At 56.3% G+C, this 21323-nt stretch overlaps 2 protein-coding genes across 2 annotated transcripts; one reads left to right on the top strand and one right to left on the bottom strand.

Annotated features, from left to right (window-relative positions):
• Nucleotides 1-366: 366 nt before the first annotated feature.
• Nucleotides 367-12189, top strand: LOC119092599 (translation initiation factor eIF-2B subunit epsilon-like). Its single transcript, XM_037215554.1, has 15 exons — nucleotides 367-679; nucleotides 3592-3598; nucleotides 4037-4167; nucleotides 5265-5342; nucleotides 5518-5531; nucleotides 6808-7050; nucleotides 7719-7726; nucleotides 7865-7981; nucleotides 8123-8258; nucleotides 8322-8403; nucleotides 9323-9513; nucleotides 10315-10455; nucleotides 11238-11393; nucleotides 11690-11842; nucleotides 12083-12189. The coding sequence occupies exons 1-15, from the start codon at nucleotides 589-591 to the stop codon at nucleotides 12155-12157; spliced, it is 1623 nt and encodes a 540-aa protein (XP_037071449.1). The 5' UTR covers nucleotides 367-588; the 3' UTR covers nucleotides 12158-12189.
• A 561-nt stretch (nucleotides 12190-12750) lies between these two features.
• On the bottom strand, nucleotides 12751-20408 carry LOC119092598 (TBC1 domain family member 19-like). The gene is given in 11 exon segments (XM_037215553.1): nucleotides 12751-12825; nucleotides 13387-13573; nucleotides 14033-14234; nucleotides 14721-15015; nucleotides 15293-15405; nucleotides 15668-15791; nucleotides 16574-16634; nucleotides 17828-17977; nucleotides 18236-18312; nucleotides 18593-18796; nucleotides 20367-20408. Coding segments are annotated over 11 exon segments (1530 nt in total).
• Nucleotides 20409-21323: the final 915 nt, after the last annotated feature.

The following is a 21323-nucleotide window of genomic DNA, read 5'->3' as shown; positions in this document are numbered from 1 at the left end:
AGTGATTATCCTATCCTCACGAGCATTTTTCTCAGACAACTGTCCCAACTTCCAGTTGGGACGAAAGTTGCGGTTCAAATTGTAAAGATCTTAAAGTTTGGGAAGTGTGATGATCTTAGCTCATCGTAAACAAAACAATGTTGAAGCTGCATGCTACAAATAAGTAGTGAGCCCAAATGGTGAAAAGGCAAAGGCTGTAAAAGTTGAGAAAAGTCATTAGTACGTCACAAATGGACTCAGAGACAGCAGTAATATAGTATCGGCCTTGCTATAATGCCTTCACTGCGTTACAAGTGCCTAACGCCACTATAACTCACTCAATTCCCATACCATTTCCATATGACATGAAACGGAGATCCTGAGAGAGCCGGCGCAAATGTGATAGGAACCGTCCTTTGCAGGCGGCTGTTCTGCAAGCGCTAATTATTTACTGTGGTAGCCCCTGTGACCGAAGCTGAGGCGTTATCGATAAATCGGTTTTGCTGTTTTTCCGTGTGGAAATAGGCTTTGTTTTAACGTATCACAGGCCAAATTACACCCCGATCAACGCAAGCGCACCACCAGGAAGCTCAAATTTGTGTATTAGACATGTCGTCGAAGAAGAACCAAACAAATGCGCTGAAGGCTGAAGATGTTGTCCAGGCTGTGCTTTTGGCTGATAATTTTACAGAGAAATATTGCACCTTATTCTCTTAAACTCACCACTGGTATGTCATTGTTCTGGGCACCCTCAGCCCTGGTTTCATCATAATCTCCTGATCCCATAATGCCATCGGAATGTTACTGTTCTGTTGTCATATATGCTGTGTTGACATGATTAAATAAAATAGAATAGAAAGCTGTAGAACAAATGCTCTGAATTAATGAATGTGAAACCAATCAGAGAGAGACCATCAAAGCTAACATTAAAAAAGTAGCATTTATATGTTAGACACTTGGCACAAAAGGGATGTGGCAGAGTGTATTAGATGCACATACTGTGTTAATACCTGGCATATGGAGGTAGTAATCTGGAGCCTGTGTCTAAGGTACCGCTGCCCGGTTTGTGTTCTTCTGGATTGCGGTTCATGGTGAAGCTTTTTCCCTTGCACCCAGTTTGATTCCTCTGAATGTAACTAGTGTTTACAAGAATAGATGTTCCTACATAAGAACTGGTGAACAATCAACAATGTTAGGTTGAAGGCTTTCAATAGACCAAGAGTTACAAGTCATATGATGCTGTAATGTGAAATAATGATTATGGTTAAGAAATTATGATAGTGATGTGATCACAAATTAACATTCTGATAATGATTAAGCTTTATCATGCACAAGCATTGTGATTGCCATGATTATTATTAATCACTGTTATTATGTAGCATTAATATCAATGCTATCATAATTCTTATTTAGCATAATTAACATTAGCCAGCAACACAAAGGGGGTGCCAGTCATGCAGTGGTCAAGGTGTTTGCATTAATCACAGTTCATCTGGGAAGTCAGCCATACAGGGTTTAATCCCCGACAGTGCCTGTCTTTTCTGCCAGGATGAAGGGGCAGGTAATGTCACGTAGCCTCTGCAGCTGAGTGTGTCATAAAGCCCCAGTGATGAAAGTGAGCATTACAGTGTCAGTTGACTACTACTGTTGGTAAAATTAAGGCTGTCACCTTAACATTAGAACTTTTGACTCATAATATAAAAAACCCAGAAGAAGGCTTCTCTTTCATATACAGAGTACCATTTTTACCTCATTGTGATTGACCCATGGTTTCAAGGATTACCCTGAAAACAATAGTGAACTTGGTTGTATGCAGGGCGGTATCAACCATGTCCCAAGATGTTTATATCTGCACATTTGTATTCAAAGTGAGCCAGTTAGATATTTAGTTATGGCACCAGTAGTCCTCATTGCATCCTCCTGATGGACCACAGCCTTCCTTGAAAGGTTATTTTGTTACAGGGGTTGGTCCCGTTGGTGAATGTGCCACTACTGGGCTATGCCTTGGAGTATCTGGAAGCAGTTGGGATACATGAGTGCTTCATATATTTATGCAAGTCTCCTGATGAAGTTAAGAATATATCAGGTAAGTCAGATGCGTATAAGTTATAACATATGCATTTCTCCATGTGTTGCAGGTGTTCTCATATTTGCACTCCATGGTAGTTCTATTTGCACATCATGAGTGTTTCTGCCTGTGTGGCATCCCAACAATGCACATTTTTTGCTAACATTTCTTGAGGGCAGGCACAAGGGGGGCACATGGTTGACAAAGAGCCCTCATAGCATAAGGGCCCCATAAAACTCTCAAGGTATGGCCCAGTTATTAATGAGAGCATGCTATATACCTATATATGTGTATGTATGTGGGTAATATATACATATACATACATACATACATACATTTCCCATCCTGATAGGAATAGAAGTCAGACATTATCATAAGATCAATTCTGTCTGAAGGCTAGAATAGTCAGTAAACTGAAAAAAGGTCATGTGTTAAACAACATCTGCATGAGATAGATTACTGATTCTCTTCATTTTACATGGTCCAGTGATCTCTTCAAAGCAGTAGAACTCAGAAACTTTGTCAAAATGCTTATCTGGGTTATACAGAGATGGGCAAGGGACCCTGCAAAAGTGGATGGGAGATCAAAATGTGTCAACAATCTGTATAAACATGGCCAAGCCATGTTTGTCTGGAAAGGTCCAACATTAGTCAGAATTAGTCAATTATACAATTTTTGACATTGTTTGGGCATGCATACTCGCATATCTTTGCCAACAAAAAACTAAACGCCAGGCGTTGAAGTCTTCATAGGCCGCGCAACGTTGGTCCCGTGGCTAACACAAGGCCGTGGCCAACAGGCCGATGAAAATGATGACACATTTTGAATAAATGCCTATAAATGCTTTGTGGCATAAAATCGTGCATTTAGAAATATTCCGGGTTTATATTATACCTGTGTGATTTCTAGATTGATGATAACAACTGTGTCTTACAACAATGCAGAGAAGTGCTTGAATCTGGTGGTGGAAATGGTGGCCCTGACTGGTACAGTATGCCTCCACTGCTCCATCATGAGCACTCGCCATAGGTTGTCACGTCTCCTTTCAGTGTCAGAAGGCCCCCGACCAGTGCAAGAGGCCCTCTGTCATTTGAGCTCACGTCCCCGTCCCTGTTGAGCAGACCTTCCCCCGACCGATTGGAGGCCCTGTGCTGACATAGAATTCCCTGTTAGGCGCTGTTGGTCCCTGGCAGATAGAAGGCCCCAGACCATTGTAAATTACTGGTCCTGGCTTTATCGCTGTTTGGGAAATGGGCCTTCAGGCCCATACCGACATGGAGGCGACTGCGCGGTGCTGGTGGCGCCTGACCGATACATAGACCAAATCGACGCAGGGTTTGCCAATCGGCGCGAAGGGCCCGCTGACTGTTGTTTGAGAGGCCATCCCAGCAAGCCAGGCTCCTTAATAAGACGCTGACCAGCTCCTTGCGCCTTCAGACCCACCAATCGGGCCCTTGATCATCGGATCCGGTGGGCCTTCTTGGCTCTGCGGACGTCCTCGAACACTACCTCTGGCCCGAATCAGGGCCCTTTGGCAATACAGGGCCCCTGTAAGTGACTGTGGGGCCCCTGACAGACGTTGGAGCCCGACCAATGTAAATATCTGGCTCTGGCCTCGTGCTTGCCTGGGACATGGACCCTGAGGCTCATGTTACCACGAAGGCGACTTTGCGTTACTGGTGGTGTCTGACCGACAGGCCCTTATGGACTCGGTGGACCCGCGATTAGCGCATAGGGCCCTCTGGCTGGCATTGGAGCGCCCAGCCTTGCGGGCTGGAGTCCCTGAATGCGACCTCCGGCATGCTTTTTGGGCCCTTCAGACTTTTAAATCAGGTCCCTTGTCGTTGGTTCCGAGGGGCCCTTCGGACCCCTTAGAACCTAAGGGGAGGGTACGTGCCCCCTGTGCCCCCTGCCTGCGCTTCTGCTCGAGGGCGTTCAATCGGTGTGCGTGAGCTGTATTTCTGACCGATTTTTTTTATTTCGGGCAGTGCAAGCCGCTGGCTGGATGGTAGCAATCCGATGGTGATACACATCCAGACGGCGGAAGACTGCCTCTCTCTTGGTGATGTCATGAGAGACCTGGATGCCAAGGCGCTCATCCAGTCTGACTTTCTCTCATGTCAGTTGACTGCATCACAAATGTTGACATCGTGCCCATCATTAGGGAGCACAGTAAGCTGGGGGCTTACTGGCCACCCTGTGGGCTCGACACGTGATGGGAAAACAGATACTGGCCATCCTGTGGCTCGACACGTGATGGGAAAACAGATACTGGCCATCCTGTGGCTCGACACGTGATGGGAAAACAGATACTGGCTACCCTGTGGCTCGACACATGATGGGAAAACAGATACTGGCCACCCTGTGGCTCGACACGTGATGGGAAAACAGATACGGCCACCCTGTGGCTCGACACGTGATGGGAAAACAGATACTGGCCACACTGTGGCTCGACACGTGATGGGAAAACAGATACCGGCCACACTGTGGCTCGACACGTGATGGGAAAACAGATACTGGCCACACTGTGGCTCGACACGTGATGGGAAAACAGATACTGACCACACTGTGGCTTGGCACGTGACGGGAAAACAGATGCGTCAGAAATGAATGTGTATGATTTCCGCAGTATTGTGTTTCAGCATACATGTGTGTCATTTACAAACAAGAAAAACATATTAGCCTTGACCGTGATCACTGTCCGTGATTAAATCGATCTGTGGTACTAGTTAGTGGCGATTTTTGAGCACTTGCGTGGAAAGTGGATCACATTCGGTGCTGCTCTTGATTTTGCAAAGATTTTCATTGATGTGTGAGTGGTCTGCCTGTACGCGTGTTGGTACGTCCAGAGTGTCGTGAGGTCATGACACAGCATTACCATTGTTACATTACCATTGTCAGTACATAATGGGCACATTACTCCTAGGCAGCACTGCTCTCATTTTTGCTTGCTTCCTGTCGGACTTGAATACGGATTGCCTGCACTATGCTGTGTAACTGTATGGTCCTTAGATCACTCCAGTATAGCGAATTGCGGGTCGTGTGTGGCTAGGCTTCTCTCGCGGCTCCGCCCTGCCCGGCGGTGCGCCGTGACCGTTGCATGTTGTCGGCAGCGCGCGGCCGGAAGGCGGAGACGGGGCTCGGTACTGAACGCGATGCTGTTACCGGAGAGGCGTCGCCGCCGCCACCCGGCCCCGCCACTGGGACCGCCCCAAGTGCTGCTGGCGTGCCCGACCAAGAGACGGGCCCGTCGTGGTGCACCACAGCGGCTGGCGGCCGGCCAGCGGGGCAAGGGTCACCACTCCCCATGGTCAGTCCGCGCGTGGCAAGGTCACACTCCCCTGGTCAGTCCGGTGGCCTGGGTCACATCCCCCTGCGTCAGTCCCGCGTGGCTAGGGTCACACTCCACCCTGGTCAGTTCCCGCGTGGCACGGGTCACACTCACCCTTGGTCAGTCCGCGTGGCAAGGTCACACTCCCCCTGGTCAGTCCCGCGTGGCAAGGGTCACAACTCCCCCTGGTCAGTCCGCGTGGCAGGGTCACACTCCCCCTGGTCAGTCCGCGTGGGCGTAGCAGGAGGGTCACACTCCCCCTGGTCAGTCTGTGTGGCAGGGTCACACTCCCCCTGGTCAGTCCGCGTGGCAGGGTCACACTCCCCCTGGTCAGTCGCGTGGCAGGGTCACACTCCCCCTGGTCAGTCCGCGTGGCAGGGTCACACTCCCCATGGTCAGTCCGTGTGGCAGGGTCACACTCTCCCTGGTCTGTCCGCGTGTCAGGGTCACACTCCCCCCGGTCAGTCCGCGTGGCAGGGTCACACTTCCCCCTGGTCAGTCCGTGTGGGCAGGGTCACACTCCCCTGGTCAGTCCGCGGTGGCAGGGTCACACTCCCCCTGGTCAGTCCCGCGTGGCAGGGTCACACTCCCCCCTGGTCAGTCGGCGTGGCAGGGTCACACTCCCCCTGGTCAGTCTCGTGTGGCAGGTTCACACTCCCCCTGGCCTGTCCGCGTGGCAGGGTCACCCCTCCCCCCCTCCCTCCCCTGGTCAGTCCACGTGGCGAGGTCATGCTTGGCCAGTCCCGGGCGTTGGACATGCGGGTGGGCCTCCCTGTCCTGTGTCAAATCGAAGCACATCTCGGCCATTCTGTCGGTGGCCGTGTGGCGCGTCATGGCATACTGCCGTTCTCTCGGCCGGTCGGCTGGCCCTCTTCGCCTGGTGCCGTCTGTCTCCACGGCGGAGCCGACCACTGCCGGCTGCAACCAGACGGGCCAGATCGGAGGAATCGCACCTTATCCCTGTCCCCCCCCCCCTCCCCGGTCTGCGCAGAGCGACATTGTCGTGGTGTTCGCCGGGGTCATCCACGCGTGGCTTTGCTTATAAAGATGGTCTGTAAGATCTTTGACTTTCGCGTTGCCAGCGCGTGGCAGGCTGTACTTAAAAATTGGCATATATATATTTTTTTCCTTGCTCGTCATGATAACTGATTTGCAGCAGACTGTTTCCACTGCTTCGGTCAACATGACAAATATAAAAAGATTCACCCACCCAATCATCAAACTCAGTCACCACCGCGAGCTGCAGGGTGATCTTCTCCCCGTGTACCTGCCTGTCGTTGTTTGGGTGTCACTGTGCGATGTGTCTTGACGTGACGGTGCCGGGGTGTGTGGTGCAGGGTGATCGCCTCCTCGTGCACCTGCCTGTCGTTGTTTGGGTGTCACTGTGCGATGTGTCTTGACGTGACGGTGCCGGGGTGTGTGGTGCAGCACATTTTCCAGGCGGCCAGCGCCGTGGAGGTGCGGTACGACCTGCTGGACCCGGGCATCAGCATCTGCTCGCCAAACGTGCCCCAGCTCTTCTCGGACAACTTTGACTTCCAGACGCGCGACCACTTCGTGAAGGGCATCATCGTTAACGAGGAGATTCTGGGAAGCACCATCTACTACAAGTGCCTGAGCGCGGACTACGCTGCCCAGATCAGCGGTCTGAAACGCGCTGGTGACGGTGACGTGAGTGCTGCGGTATCAGCCGCTGCGGGCCTGACTGTCCCGACCAATCTGATGAAGCAAGCGAGACATATCACATGCAGAGCGGGCATCTCCAACTCTCCACTTTGCGGCGCACACTCGTATAGGATTTTTTTTTCTCCCGAAAATTCTTGCGTTTTCTCAAAGTTCACTTTCTGAAATATTCTAGTGCTTTTCTCAAAGTATTCTGTCGTTTTGCACTTTTCAAATGGCTCCGAACTTAACGTGCTTTGAGATGGTACTTAAACCAAGCGTGATATAAGGAGTGTAAAGATTCACGTGCCTTCGTCTACGCGCCGCGGAAGACTTGCTCTTTGGAAGTGCCTGGAGCGTTGTGACATCTTCTGGTTCATATCGTAACTTGTTGGCCAAATTTTGATCTTTTTAACAGTGGTTCCTCGCGTTGCAACCAAGTTTCGACCTTGGACCCATTTGACTACGGCGGCGAGTGCCGGGGTGAGGGGGGGGGGGGGATGTGTTGGCGTTTTATGGCGGGGAGTTACTTCAGACGAAAAGATCCTAAAGTAGCAAACATTTCCGAAGATCCCAAAGTGGCAACATTTCAGCTTGCATTCTTAATCTTTCTCGGAATGTAAAATGGGGTATTCTGAAATGTGTAGACTCCTTAAAAAAACCCTGTGACTGCGTAGGTCATAAGGTACGATAGGTATGTCTCGCTGTAAGCAAGGTTTGGCCCATCACTTTGTACATTCCCACATGCATTGCTTTCCGTGGCGCACTATGTTCCGTTCGTCGTTAGCAGAATGTGTTTGATCGTTTGTTGCCGTTGCCGCAGGCGGGACGTGATGGACCGCTGGGCGTACCCGGTGGTTCCTGAGAACCGCGGCCACACCAGCCACATCCGCTGCATCCAGCGAAATGTCTACAGGCACAGGACGGCCACCGTTGGCAGGTGGGGCCCCGGCCTGAACGACTGCTCGGTAGTCTACCGCCCGTTGCGTCGTCTTTTCAACAACACTGCAAGAGATCGGTGGAGGGATTCCTCTATTTGCCGCAGTAGCAGCCGCTGACGCCGGCCGCCTCCACCCGCCAGGGACAGTCGGCTGGAGGAGAGCGTGGCGCTGGCCGACGGCGTCATTGTGGGACTCCGCTGCCGCCTGCTGCGAGCCGTCGTCGGGCCCGGTTGCCGGCTCGGCGACGACGTGGTGCTCGAGGACGCCGTGCTGGACGCCGGCTGCCGGCTGGGAGACCGGACGCGCGCCTGCCGCGCGCTGCTCGGCGCCGGCGTGCAGCTGCGCCCGGACGTGGTCCTCGAGCCTGGCTGCGTGCTGGGTCCGGGCGTGGTGGTGGACGAGATGCGCACGCTGCCGGCCGGTACCCGGCTGGCGGCCCAGCCGCGCCCGGACGAGTTCGGCGACCTCCAGCAGCCCGAAGGTGGGCACATGTGACGGGGGGCGGAGGGGAACGCTTGCGTGGGTGTTCCAGAGGTCTACGCAGCGCTGTGGTGAAGATACGATTGTCAGAGTCTGCTTGTGCCTCGCGCTGGGTGCCGTGCCAACAGTCCCGTCTATCCCAGTACTTGCGCCAGTAGTCCCGTCTGACCCGGTGCCGTACCGGCAGTGTCGTCTGTGCCGGTGTGCCGTACCAGCAATGTCTGGCCCGGTGTGTCATACCAACAGTGTCTGACCCGGTGTGCCGCACCAGCGGTTGTCTGACCAGGTGCCGTACTGGCAGTGTCTGACCCGGTGTGCCGTACTGGCAGCGTCTGACCCGGTGCCGTACCAGCAGTGTCTGACCGGGTGCCGTACTGGCAGCGTCTGACCCGGTACCCTACCAGCAGTGTATGACCCGGTGCCGTACCAGCAGTGTCCGACCCAGTGCCGTACTAGCAGTGTCTGACCCGGTGCCGTACCAGCAGTGTCCGACCTGGTGTGCCGCACCAGCAGTTTCTTCTGCCCGGGTGCCGTACCAGCAGTGTCTGACCCGGTGCCGTACCAGCAGTGTCTGACCCGGTGCCGTACTAGCAGTGTCTGACCCGGTGCCCTACCAGCAGTGTCTAACCCGGTGCCATACCAGCAGTGTCCGATCCGGTGTGCCGCACCAGCAGTGTCTGACCGGGTGCCGTACCAGCAGTGTCTGACCCGGTGCCGCACCAGCAGTGTCTGACCGGGTGCCGTACTAGCAGTGTCTGACCCGGTGCCGTACTAGCAGTGTCTGACCCGGTGCCGTACCGGCAGTGCCGTCTGACCCGGTGCCCGTACCAGTAGTGCCGTCTGACCCGGTGCCGTACCAGCATTGCCGTCCGAGCCGGTGGCCGTACCAGCAGTGTCGTCCGAGCTGGTGCCGTACCAGCAGTGCCGTCTGACCCGGTGCCGTACCGGCAGTGCGCGTGAGCTGGTGGGCGACAGTGGCCGCGGGTTCGTGTACGCGGCGGTGCCGTACCAGCAGTGCCCGTCTGACCCGGTGCCGTACCGGCAGTGCCGCGTGAGCTGGTGGGCGACAGTGGCCGCGGGTTCGTGTACGCGGCGGACGACGAGGATGATCCGCTGGCGGCGGCGCCTCTAGGCCCGGCCGTGGCCGCCGCCGGCCAGCGTCAGCAGCGACAGCGGCGAGAGCAGCGACGACGAGGACGACGAGGGGGAGGAGTGGGCGTCCGGCGCCGCCAGCCCGCCTCTGGACGACACCAGAAGTGAGCGACACCCGCTGCGGCGGCCGGCCGCCGGCCCGCTCTATGGCATGGCTCTGGAAGGCTGCTCGTCTTCTGCGTGCCAAACGTATTCCCTGCCCCAGTAGTTTTAACGTTAAGGGGTTTTGAGATTCGCTATTTGCTGTTGCCTGAGGACGCGGAACTTTTCCGGATCTTTTGTGATGGTGTTGCAATGCGTGTCTTTCCACTAAAGCACGTAAACAAACATGTGAACCAATGAATGGCGAAATCGTTTCGAATGGGCCGTTTCTTTGTTGCGTACAAACACATTGCCATCTGGTTCTTTTTGGAATGACCCAGAGCGAGAGAATAGCGTTGAGAAGGAATGCAGAGGACGATTGAGTGAGGCCATTTACTCATTCCCACTCCCACTTAACTCGCATTCCTTGTGCGTGCCTTAAGATAGCTTAAAGAAAATGTGCGATGTTTATCCGCCCTCCTGCCCTCGTCTTCCAAATCTGTGAATGGCATGTCCGTTCGCCCATTCTTAGGGCTGAAGGTAATTCGGTGAGGATGTTAGTCACAATTTCCCATCTCCAAAAGGCCTTCTGCAAGCCTGTGAGTCTGCGGCCTTTCAGTGTTCTACAACGAGGGTGTTGGACAGCCTGGTTCGCGGCTACAGTGAGAAGATCCGGACGGAAAACCTCATCCTGGAGGTGAACTCGTCCAAGTTCGCTTACAACGTGACCGTCCAGGAACTGAACTCGCTGGTGGTCAAGGTGAGGAGGTTTGTCGCAGTGCCTGTCTGCACCAGCTCGCCGGAGTCTGTCCTCCGACTGAGCGGCGACGGGAAGACCGCGCGGTGACGCCTGCGAGGCTCCGGCACAGCATGGCGACGGTACACTGATGTGGCCGCTGCTCTGGCGTTCAGCGGCGACGCTTGGGGGGCTCGTTGGTGCGCCGATGTATTACATGTGTTGTGCCTTTCCAATGATTGTCATTTGCTTTTCTCGCGTATTTTGTTTCTATTTGCACGTTGGCTGGGCAATTGATATTTGGGATAGGTTCTAGGGCACAGTCTTCTCTATGCTCCTGCATGCTTGTCGAGAGAGAGCGCTGTCGCCTTTGATGTCCTGTACTAGACATCGGTTTGTGAATGATCTTAAAGACACTGTTTTCTAAGAGGCGCGTATTTTGTGACGCTACAAGACGCGTGGGGGCCGGGAAGCTGAGAAGCAGTTTGTGGTCGATGACAGCAGCACCTGTGACGCTTGTCCAAACGTCCGTATGAGACCAACTTGTATGGTGAGGCGATCTCTGCGTTTGTTACAATCGTGGTATGACCTGGCCAGACACGCAGAAGAGCGGCGTGCTTACGGCATGTCGATTTCGGCGATAGATGGATGTGCGCCGCGTGTGACGAGCTCGCTGCTTGTGGCCAGAGCAGACCTGCAGCAGCGCGTCCAGGCGTGACGCCGGGGCCGCCAGCGCGGCAAACTGGGCCCCGCGCGCGCCTGCGGTGATGCGGGACGGCCCTCTCACGCCGCCGTCACTGCTCCAGGCCATCCTGTCCGTGCCCGAGCACGGCTGCGACCAACCGCTGCCGCCGCCGGCCTTCCTGGCCAAGCTGCAGTCGGTGCTGGCCACCTTCATGCCGTTGTTGGCCAACTACATCAAGAACGAGGAGTCTGAGTGGAGCTGCCTGCGGGCGCTCGAGGTCAGTCTTGTGGTCATGTGTAACCGCCACTGGTGGCAGACGGAGCCTGGGACGAGCCTTCGAGGTCAGTCTTGCCTGGCCTTCGACCTTCGGTACTGCACGCGTCAGGACTTCAGCCGCGGGCGGATGTGCTCGGCTGGAGACCGCGCTCTGTTGATGACCTCTAGATTCACTTGCTACACGCTTCTGTGAATTTAGCTGGCATGGAGGCACACAGCTATCTTGAACCTTCTGACAGGCTTCCCTTGTTCTGAAGCTGACTGTGTAGGCTGTAACTGTGGTACCGTGGCTGGCAGACGTTTAGCTGCGAGCACGCGGCGATGGCGGCCTGCTTGGCGAAGGTGCTGATGGTGCTGTACCAGAAGGACATCCTGTCCGAGACCACCATTCTGGCCTGGTACAACGAGTCGCAGGAGCTGACGCCGGAGGCGGTCCGCGTCCGGCAGCAGGTGAGAGCCGTCCGCCCGCGCTGGGTCTGGGTCAGAGGAGCGCGCCGGAGCGGCGGCGAAGTGTGCGGCGTGTGTTCAAAGGTCAACGCCGTTACAAGGTCGTGCAGAGAAGGGCGGCGCCCACCACGTGGCTTATGGGTCATTCCCGTCCGCTTCACTCTCGTGCTGGGTTTCACGGCCCGATGTCTTTGTGGCGAAACAGTGCGGCCAGCGACCTCTGACGGTGCGCTGTGACCCCAGGTGCGGCGTCTGGTGGAGTGGCTGGAGCAAGCCGACGAGGAATCAGAGGACGACTCGGGCAGCGACGACGACTGAGCCTGAACATCGCTTCTGCCAGTGTTAATCGGTGGTGTTGTTTTACGAGGTGGATGGACGTACCAATAATACAGTGCCGTGGTGAAGCTAGTCTATTTCTTGGCCTTTCGGGCAGTCCCATAATTCACCCGGTCAGGTTACAGTCTCGACGCTCTCTGACTCATATACAAACCATTCGTCCGGAACTTAAGTATGTATTCTTCCACCGCCTTACCCTCGTCAGTCTGCAGTGGGCCGCCGTCATGGTCCCTGCAGAGTAAGTGGCGGGCGGATCCGGGGCAGCGCCGCCCCGGGAGCGGTACGGGCCGGGTCCTGCGCCGCCCCGGGAGCGGTACGGGCCGGTCCTGCGCCGCTCGCCGCTGCGGCCGGTGGGCTCACGCGACCGAGGGCCATGCCCTCGCCACCTCCGGAGCCGGCCGAGCTGGGCGCCGCCCGCCGCCGCGGGCCGGTCGGCTCACGCGACCGAGGGCCATGCCCTCGCCACCATCCGGAGCCGGCCGAGCTGAGCGCCGCCCACCGCCGCGGTCGGTCGGCTCACACGACCGAGGGTCTTGCCCTCGCCACCTCCGGAGCCGGCCGAGCTGGGCGCCGCTCTAGGAGGTCCAGCGACCGAGCACGGCCCGCAGCAGTGGCACCACCCGGATCGACGACAGGTCAGCCAGCACCGCCTGGCGACGCGCGCATCCCGCTGTGACGTGTAAAATCGAATCGCTTCTGGATTGCGTCCTGGTCACAGAATACCTTACAAGCTTATTGTGCTGCCAGCTGAGGGGGTTCATTGCTGCGCATTGTTGCGTAAAAAACCATACCACGCACTGAGCGCCGCTTGCTGATACCATCCAGAGTCGACCGTGACGGGTCCGTGGACCGGCCTGTACAGCCCCTTCTAGAGATGTGGGTCGGCCAGTACAGCCTCAACTGGAGCTGCCTTATGCGTTTTCGGATTTCCGCCGGTAATGGGCTCAAAAGTGATGCGTAGGCACACACTGTCATCACAAGGTGAGAAAGAGGCTTCATCCCCCCCCCCCCCCCGCTTCTGCAGATTTTAGCATTGCTCGTGTGACGTTGAGTTGATTAAAATAATAGAGCGCCTTAAAAACACTCTTGACAGCTCCCCAACGTCTGGCCGGTGGGGGCGCCGGGGGGTGTTGCCGGCAGTGCGGCGGCATCTCCGCCGCGGCGCCGGCATGACCATGGTCTGCCCGGCGACCGGCCCGCCGCTCGCGCACCTCCATCGTCGGCTGGTTGCTGGCGGCCAGCAGATTAGCGCGCCGGTACGCCAACACGGCGGCGGCCAGCAGGGCCAGCAGCTGCAGAGAGTCGTAGGCCAGCAGCATGTCCCACAGCTGGAGCAGCTGGTCCACGCTCAGGTAGCCGGAGAAGGCGCGCACCAGCCAGCGGAACACCAGGCGCAGTCTGCCGGCAAACGCGGACGGAGTTACAGGTCACGACAGAGCGGATGCCGAGGTCAGGGGAACTTCGACAGCTGGCCAGCTTCATGACTGGCGGTAGTGGGAAGGGAGGGGAGAGTAAACGGCCGTATGCGTGGGGAGAGGGGGTGGAGGTCAGCGGTGGTGTAGCATAGCGAACCTCGAGATTTGTGAGTCAAAACTTCGGAACCTACGAAGACACTGTCGGGTGGGGCGGGGGGGGGGGGGGGGGTGGAGACGTAGGGCGTCAGTGGAGCACAGCAGTGTATGTCGGACCAATGAGATGCAAGGCACTGTCTTCTAGTGCTGCGTTGCCTAGACCGGCTGAAGCCGAACCGTAACAGGAGGGCACAACTGGTCCGTCATTGGAGGTCAGGGCAGTCCCGACCATCGTGTCAGGGTTCCCTGACCTAGCAGACCAGTTCGCCGGGCCGCGCCCACTCACGGCTGAACCCGACACTGTCGGCAGTGCAGCCACAGCCTGGGCTCGTGCTCCCGCAGCAGGCGCTCCAGGAGCAGGCTGATCGACACAATGCCGTTGGGCCGGCTGGACAGCGAGTGCAGGAACACGAAGTAGCGCACGTAGAGCCGCTCGAAGGTGAACAGCAGCTCCACGGCGTCGCTGAACACGAAACAGAGCGGTGCCACTGGAACGGAGAAGCGTCGGGTCCGGTCAGGCCGAGCCGTCCGCGGCGCGGCGGACCGGTGATCTCACGGCGAAGTGCGCGGCCCATGGTGTAGGACTCCAGACGCGGCCTCTGTCGGGAGTGAAAGTTTCAGTAGCTTAAGCGGTATGTCAAAAGGTCGCACGCTCGGTATGGAGCCTTGGACGTGTAAACAGCAGCGGGATCTTCCGAAAGGTCTGTTGCGTGCTCTGCGAAAGGTCTCCTGCAGGCAAATCATAACATCCGCTGCCAGGCTGCTGGGACTGGATCTAGGCCAGATCTCCACGGTGACCGTTTGGGGTCTGGGGGATACCGGCGGCAGTGCATACCACCGGCCCTTTGCATTGTTCCAAGAGCAGAAATGGGGTTTGTCGGTGATTGAAGGGTAGCGTTAAAGAGCTGGTGTTTCAGTTCCGGACACTCAGCGCCCCCTATCCCCTCCCTCCTGCCCCACCCCACATCACTCACAGTACATAGAGAAGCCGTGGAAAGGCACGACGCCGCAGGGCGGGTAGGCGACGTGGTCGTGTGGCGACGCGCCGGCGGCGGCGGCGCGCGCCGGCTGCGCGGGCAGCGCCGCCAGCGCCGCCAGAGGCTCCGTGTGCCGCAGGAAGCGCAGCAGTGTGGCGCGCAGCTGCTCGGCGAACACGAAGTACTGGTCGTCGTTCCCGGCGGTGAGCTGGACGTCGCGCGCCACCAGACGGTCGGCCAGCAGGTCGTGCTGTAGCACGGCCCGCTGCAGGTCACGGTAGCGCGCCCGGTGCTGCGGACGGCGAGGCCGTCAGAGCTCGCCTCCACCACACACCGCAGTTGGCTGCAGGCCGTGAAGTGTTGTGAGATCGTGAACCGTCCAGTTTTTTGACGTGCCTCCCCGGCAGCGCTACCATCATGCTCTAGGTGCTCCCATACTTTCCCGACACTGCCTGTCCCTGTCCGGTGGTGTCGGCACAGCTGTCCGGCGGCAGCGCGTCGCCTCTTTTGGGTGGTTTCCGCATCGGCGCCCTGTGCTATTTTCATCCCCGTCTGGCTAGCTGGGTCACCTTTTCCTCAATGCGGACGCCGAGAATCTGGCCCCAGATGCGGCCGCGCAGACTCTGCGGCACGCCCAGCTTGGCGAAGTCTCGGCTGACCGGAGCGTACTCCATGTCCAGCACTGGAACAGACCGGCGCCGGTCACCGAGCACGTGCGCGGGCTCGGACACGGGAACTGGTGATGCTGTGCAGTCCAGCCGCCGTCACCAAGTATGGACTCAGCTCTTGGGATCACCGAGGTTCCGGGCCATAGACACGACCCAAATCAGAAAGCAATCACGCACACCTTGGTCCACGCGCGTCGCAAAAACAACATCCAGTCGAAAGACTGCTATGACATCTGATGCGGATGTCACTGGTCATGGCCGTGATTTCCGGCGCACCTTTCTTGCCGACGGCCTCTCGAAACTGTCTGACGGTGACCTGGGGTCGGGTCGCGGCCGGCAACTCGGCAGACATGCTTAGATGCTGGAAGCGTGGGTTCCCCAGCTCCTCGAACTGCTGGCGCTGAAGCGGAGAAGAGGCGGCGTGGCATCAGGTCCCGTCAGTCAGCCGAAGCCAGCCAGTCCTGGGCTGTCAGCCATCCCGGCCGCGGACCGGGGCGTCATCAGTCGGCCAGCAGCGACGGCTGCGGGCGCTGGAAGGCTGGGCCGCACTTACAGCGACAGCCGTAACAGAGTCTGATGGCAATTGAACGCTGCCGGAGTGCTCCGCACGAACGTCTTGGGCTGAACACAAAACGGCGGCGAGACAGGAAAAGAAAATATGGATCGTGGTCGCAGAAAACAATCATATGTTGAAGCATTCAGGTCTCAACTTGGCAGCAGACTGGACAGAGACTCGCTAGATGGTTTTCAGCAGTGGAATCTTCAGCAACGCTCTCTACGCATTCGTCTCCAACGGCTGAGGAAATAGGGTCCACATAACAAACAACGGTACTGAGGCATCAGTGACTAAGGTGACAGTGTCATACGAAAATAATAAACCCACAAGGCATGGCATGTGCGTGATGAGGTGCATTGCGTTGACGCTGCTAGGACCATACGTGGGTGGGCCGGACAGACACGTCAGCATCCAGTGACGAGGAGCCGTCTGTGGCGTCAAGACAGCGCTCAAGGCGGTGACCGAACCGCGGCAGGCCGCCGGCCCGGAGCCGACCAGCGCTACACAGCCGCAAAGTACGACAGAAAGCGGTGCTGCGGGTGTGAGGGCGGTGAGGGTCAACCTAAGGGTGGCCAGTCGGTCGACCCGAAGCAGCAGTCAGATAGAGACCGGGCAGAGCGTATTACGAGGTCGGCGAGATCCGGAATCGGCAGCGGCAGACGCACCATCCCGTACAGAAAGTCCCCGCTGAAACGAGCACGCCGACATGGTCACGGAAACCGGGCGCGCGCAGTGGCTATACACTGCAATATGCACGCAGAATGTTGGCTTTGAGATGGAGCCCTGTGGGAGGACCGTACATTGTGACAGTGCCTGGGTTATGGCGGCACGTTAGACCGTGGCGTTACGTTACGGCGCCGTGAGCCGAGCGAAAAGATGCGAAAGCGTCGTTTACGTCGCCCTGCGCTCGTTACGGATTGACAGTTGCATTGGTTACCTCAATGTTACGTCGTTCTAGAATGTAAAGTTGGGAAATAGGGTCGGTAGGTACATAGGGTCGGTAATAAAGCTGTGATGAGTCAATCGGCACTCTATTCGAGTGACCAAGTTGCGGTAATTTCAACGTCACTCAATTGGCCACCAAAGGAACGTGAAGTCAGTCGTTGGAATTGGATTAACCAGTGCAGATTACAAACGGCTCCTTCGTGATCATGACGGCAAAGGACAGCACTTGGATTCGACCATCACTTAGTAAGGAAACAGCCAGCCAATCGATATTTATCTCTGAACAACAGGCCGGTAAGTCAACTCAATCGTCGTTTGGTTTGTAAGTTCAGGTATGAACGGGGCGTCGAACAGGTTCAATCGTTACCCAGCTTGGACAGCAGGCCCCGACAAGGCCGATCGTTACTCGACCTGCATAATGCATTGGATGAAAAAGAATACCGTATAGAAATTGAGTTGATCAGTGCTGGTGAAAAACGATTGTCACTTCTTTGGGAGAAGAAAAAGAGCAGCATTTAGGGAACAATTGTTGCTTAAATTGAATTGTACGACACGGCAAGTCAGTCGATAATTAACAGTCAAGTGATAGGGTGTGAGCTCAATCGGGTTTCAATGCGGCAGTGCGGGTTACAATGGGGCATCAAACAGATCCAATCGGTACCAAATTTAGACAAAAGTAACACGCAATTCATTACTCAACTTGGATGACAAGATCCGGACATGGGTACCACAGCGTCAAGTGAGTTGGATCGTTACACATACAACGTAATGCACATTTGCATGGCTAAGCAGAAGAACAGGGTAGTGTAACTACGGTTGGTAGATAATAGATGTGGTTTATTCTAGCTGCAGTGGAATCAGTGCAGGGTACGAATGCACCAATTGACAAACAATAACACGACCCGAAGCCTACGATCGCGCCGGCCAAGCCTTACCAGTATGGCATGTAGTTGGGGCTTTCCACACGGGTCAGCACCTCCAGGAAGTCCTTGGGCGCGTACACCGGACGGAATTTGTCCAAGTCCTCTGAAAAAGTGCTCACATATGTAAACAGTGCTCACAGTGAGCTGCCCTCCGAAACGGTGCTCACATGTTTTATCGCCACTGCTATTTCCTTATGATCCAGAAGCAATGCACATTATTTTGGAAACATCGCGATCGTATCATTGTGTCGGACTTCGCGCACGTCTGGATTCGGAGATGTCAGCGAGATTCGAGAGAGCAGCTCATTCCCCGGGCCGACTCTGGGAAAATTAGCGGGACATGGATGATATGACTGACCCGGGTCATCAGGCGTGGCCTCCTCCGGCCGGTCAGTCATCTTCTGCTGCTGTGCCGGCGGCCGCAGCCGGGCCAGGGGCACCGCCAGCTCGGAGCTCATGGCGTTCAGCGACTTGTACAGGCGTCGCTCCCAGGCCCGCTGCCGGCGCAGGCATGTCCCTTCAGCGCCCTGAGCCCGCCGTCGCTCAGCCAGCGGGTACGGCCGGACGCAAGCCCGGGTGTCAGGGGGCGGGGGGAGGGGGGGGGGGGGGGCAAGTCGGCCGGCGCGGAGAGGGGAATGACCTAGCCCTCAGCGGTAAATGACACCTAGTGAGTCGTTTGCGATTCATGCACACGCACGCACGCACGCACGCACGGTCTGCCGAGCCACGTGTGCCTCCCGCAGCGCGAGGGTGGTCGTGACCCCGCTCCGGCCTGACCTGAGCGCGCCGGATGTAGTCGATTGGCTCTTGGATGGCGATCGGCGGGTAGTCGGCCGGGTACATGAGGTCCGGGTGACTGAGCACCGTCTGGTGCACCAAGTTCTGCAGCTGGCGCTCGCAGTGGGACGAGCGCACCAGCGCCAGCAGCCGTTCCCGGTAATCACCGGCGCCGGTTAGCTCTGGGTGTGACGCCACCACCTTCTGCCGAGGTGCGCGCCCGTGCCTGTCAGTGTCCTCCGACGACCGGGGGCCGCGGCGGCATCACACGCCAGTGTCCTCCGACGACCGTGGGCCGTGACGGTACCACACGCCAGTGTCCTCCGACGACCGGGGGCCGCGGCGGTACCACACGCCAGTGTCCTCCGACGACCGGGGGCCGTGACGGTACCACACGCCAGTGTCCTCCGACGACCGGGGGCCGCGACGGTACCACACGTCAGTGTCCTCCGACGACCGGGGGCCGCGGCGGCATCACACGCCAGTGTCCTCCGATGACCGGGGGCCGTGGCGGCACCGCACGCCAGCGTCTGCGACTGAGCTCAATCGTCCCAAATGCGGCGAAATCGCTCAAGTCGGTGTGGACCCGAACCTCAAGGCATAACTTTTGAATAAGCTGGAGCACCCAGCACGAAACATCCTTTGCAAGAGACGGCAACGAAGCGAACAGGGGGTTTGAGCCCAGTGACCAAGACCGTCAGAGCGACGCGATTGGTGCGGTGCCGCGCCTGATCAGACGATCACTGTGACACGACGCTTGCGCCGATGGAAGATTAACATGGGAACGCTGACGCGTCTCGACCGCATGCCGTTCTACTGCTGGCACCGGTCAGTTCGCCGGTGACGTCAGGGTTTGCAGAGAATACCGGCCGGGGCAGTGGAAGCCGGGCGCGGAAGGCGGCTGTGAGTTGGCGGGTTCTATGTTTTCTTTGCTCCCGTAGTAAAGCAAGTACGGATGGAACAGTCGACTACGATTTCTTATCGACAATTTCTATTTGGGCGGGGCAACAAAGAAGAGGGAGCGGGCCAGAGGCAATAACCTCCTGAAACCTCGTACACAAGTTTTACATCTACCTCAAGGCGCATGAAATGAATTCAGCTATCCGTTTTTCCCCGCTCCCATCCCGACACAGCTCGCCAGTGAACGGCTGCTATATCAACTGTTACACGAGACTTTCCGTACCTCCAAAGCTTGCATCACAGATGCATACCCATCTTCTTTCTGCAGGTGATCCATCAGAACAGCGACATCGCGATTCATGGCAGATATATTTCGTAAGACCCGGTTACAGCCTGTGGGCGAATAGAATAGGGCGAAAAGTCTACCAGACATGGGAAAAAAGTCGGCGGTCCAGTGTCTAAAGTGCAGCCGGCCACAAACTTGGCTATCAGGCGACTAACATAAGCATAGGCATTTTGCACTTGCCACGGGTCAGTTCAGTCTTGGCCTTGGCAGGTGTATGGCAAGACGGTTTCGTAATCGTTTTAAATTGAATGAAGCTGTCTAGTAGAGGTGCAGTTTTTCAAAATGGGGACTGAACAATGAAAATTTACCCAGACTGCCCCCAAAATACGCCAACAGGCTTCTCCCCAGATTTGGCGCATTTTCTTCCCAAAGTTAGGGGGGCCTGAGGCTAAAGAGGGAGGGGGAAGGGGGCTGAAGTCCCCTGTCCTCCCCCACTGCACAGGAAACTACACCCCAACACCCCTGCTGTCTCGACAGACGCCATTGAGATCGCCAACAGAATAAATCATTCGGAGGTCTTGCACCGACCGAGGCAAGGCCGGCAGAGGCGCGGTTGGGGATCGCAGTCATATCCTGTGTCAGTCCAAACAAGCTCGCAACGCAAGCCACGTCTGCCAAATGTCATGGGACGCCTGGCAAAATAGTTCTAGGAGAATGATATGTTGACGTGGGCAGTAGGGGTCTTCAATATGATCAAGACTATTTGCATGGCCCAGCACTTACCGGTTGCAGACCAACATCCAAGCTGTCGCGGGTTTGGCCCGTCAACACTAAGCGATAATCTCTTTAAATACTGTGCGTATGGGTTCAGAGCAGCAAGTGAAGCGCTCTCGACTGGATCGCTATCGTTCGGTAACGTAAAAGTGGAACTACGGTTGTGTGATCGATGCACCGCAAATGGTGGACGGGTTCGTGCTTCATGTATGGCTTAAGGCTGCACGATGGTGAGTTTTGGAGCTAGTCGAGATATAAAGTATGAGCATGTTTTTCGAAAATTTGACCATGTTAGCTAAATAATGCATTTCGTCCATCTAGTTTACAGCCCTGTGCAATTCCCCCTCCAGACAGCTGTTCAGCAAAGTGAAAAGTTTGTACAACACCGTGGGTACAATGTAAAATTTCGTAAAAAGTAACATGGAGCGTCTCCTCCACTTAGGTGGTAACGATACCAGCGTTCAAGAGTCTCACGGGAATCATCGCCGACAGGACGCTTACCGCATGGACTTCAGACACCGCGATCGATTTTTGGCGCGCCAAAGCTAAAAGCTAATATGGAATCTTTTAGTACTTCCAAAAATGGCGCGCCTATTACATAAAACGTGCAGGCGGTTTCATTGCCATGGTGGCTGGTCTCGGATGCCCAATAACCTCGCAGAGTGCGAGAAGGGTTCGAGGAGGGAAAGAGCGTAGCAATTTTCCGCGTCTCAAGGTTTTGATAGCCGGTTGGTTAGTATTTTGGCTCCCTTCAAAAATAGTACCTGCAAT

This window comes from Pollicipes pollicipes, unplaced genomic scaffold (assembly GCF_011947565.3).
Source record: "Pollicipes pollicipes isolate AB1234 unplaced genomic scaffold, Ppol_2.1 Scaffold_3447;HRSCAF=4054_pilon_pilon_pilon, whole genome shotgun sequence".
Classification (NCBI taxonomy): Eukaryota; Metazoa; Arthropoda; class Thecostraca; order Pollicipedomorpha; family Pollicipedidae; genus Pollicipes; species Pollicipes pollicipes.
The sequence above is the reverse complement of the archived record's forward strand: the minus strand, read 5'-3'. Positions and strand labels throughout refer to the sequence as shown.

Coding starts and splice junctions, on each gene's coding strand:
- LOC119092599 (XM_037215554.1), top strand. CDS start 589: ATGTCGTCGAAGAAGAACCAAACAAATGCGCTGAAGGCTGAAGATGTT. Junction 7,982..8,122: donor AGGACGGCCACCGTTGGCAG/GTGGGGCCCCGG, acceptor TCCACCCGCCAG/GGACAGTCGGCTGGAGGAGA. Junction 11,394..11,689: donor GCTGCCTGCGGGCGCTCGAG/GTCAGTCTTGTG, acceptor CGTGGCTGGCAG/ACGTTTAGCTGCGAGCACGC.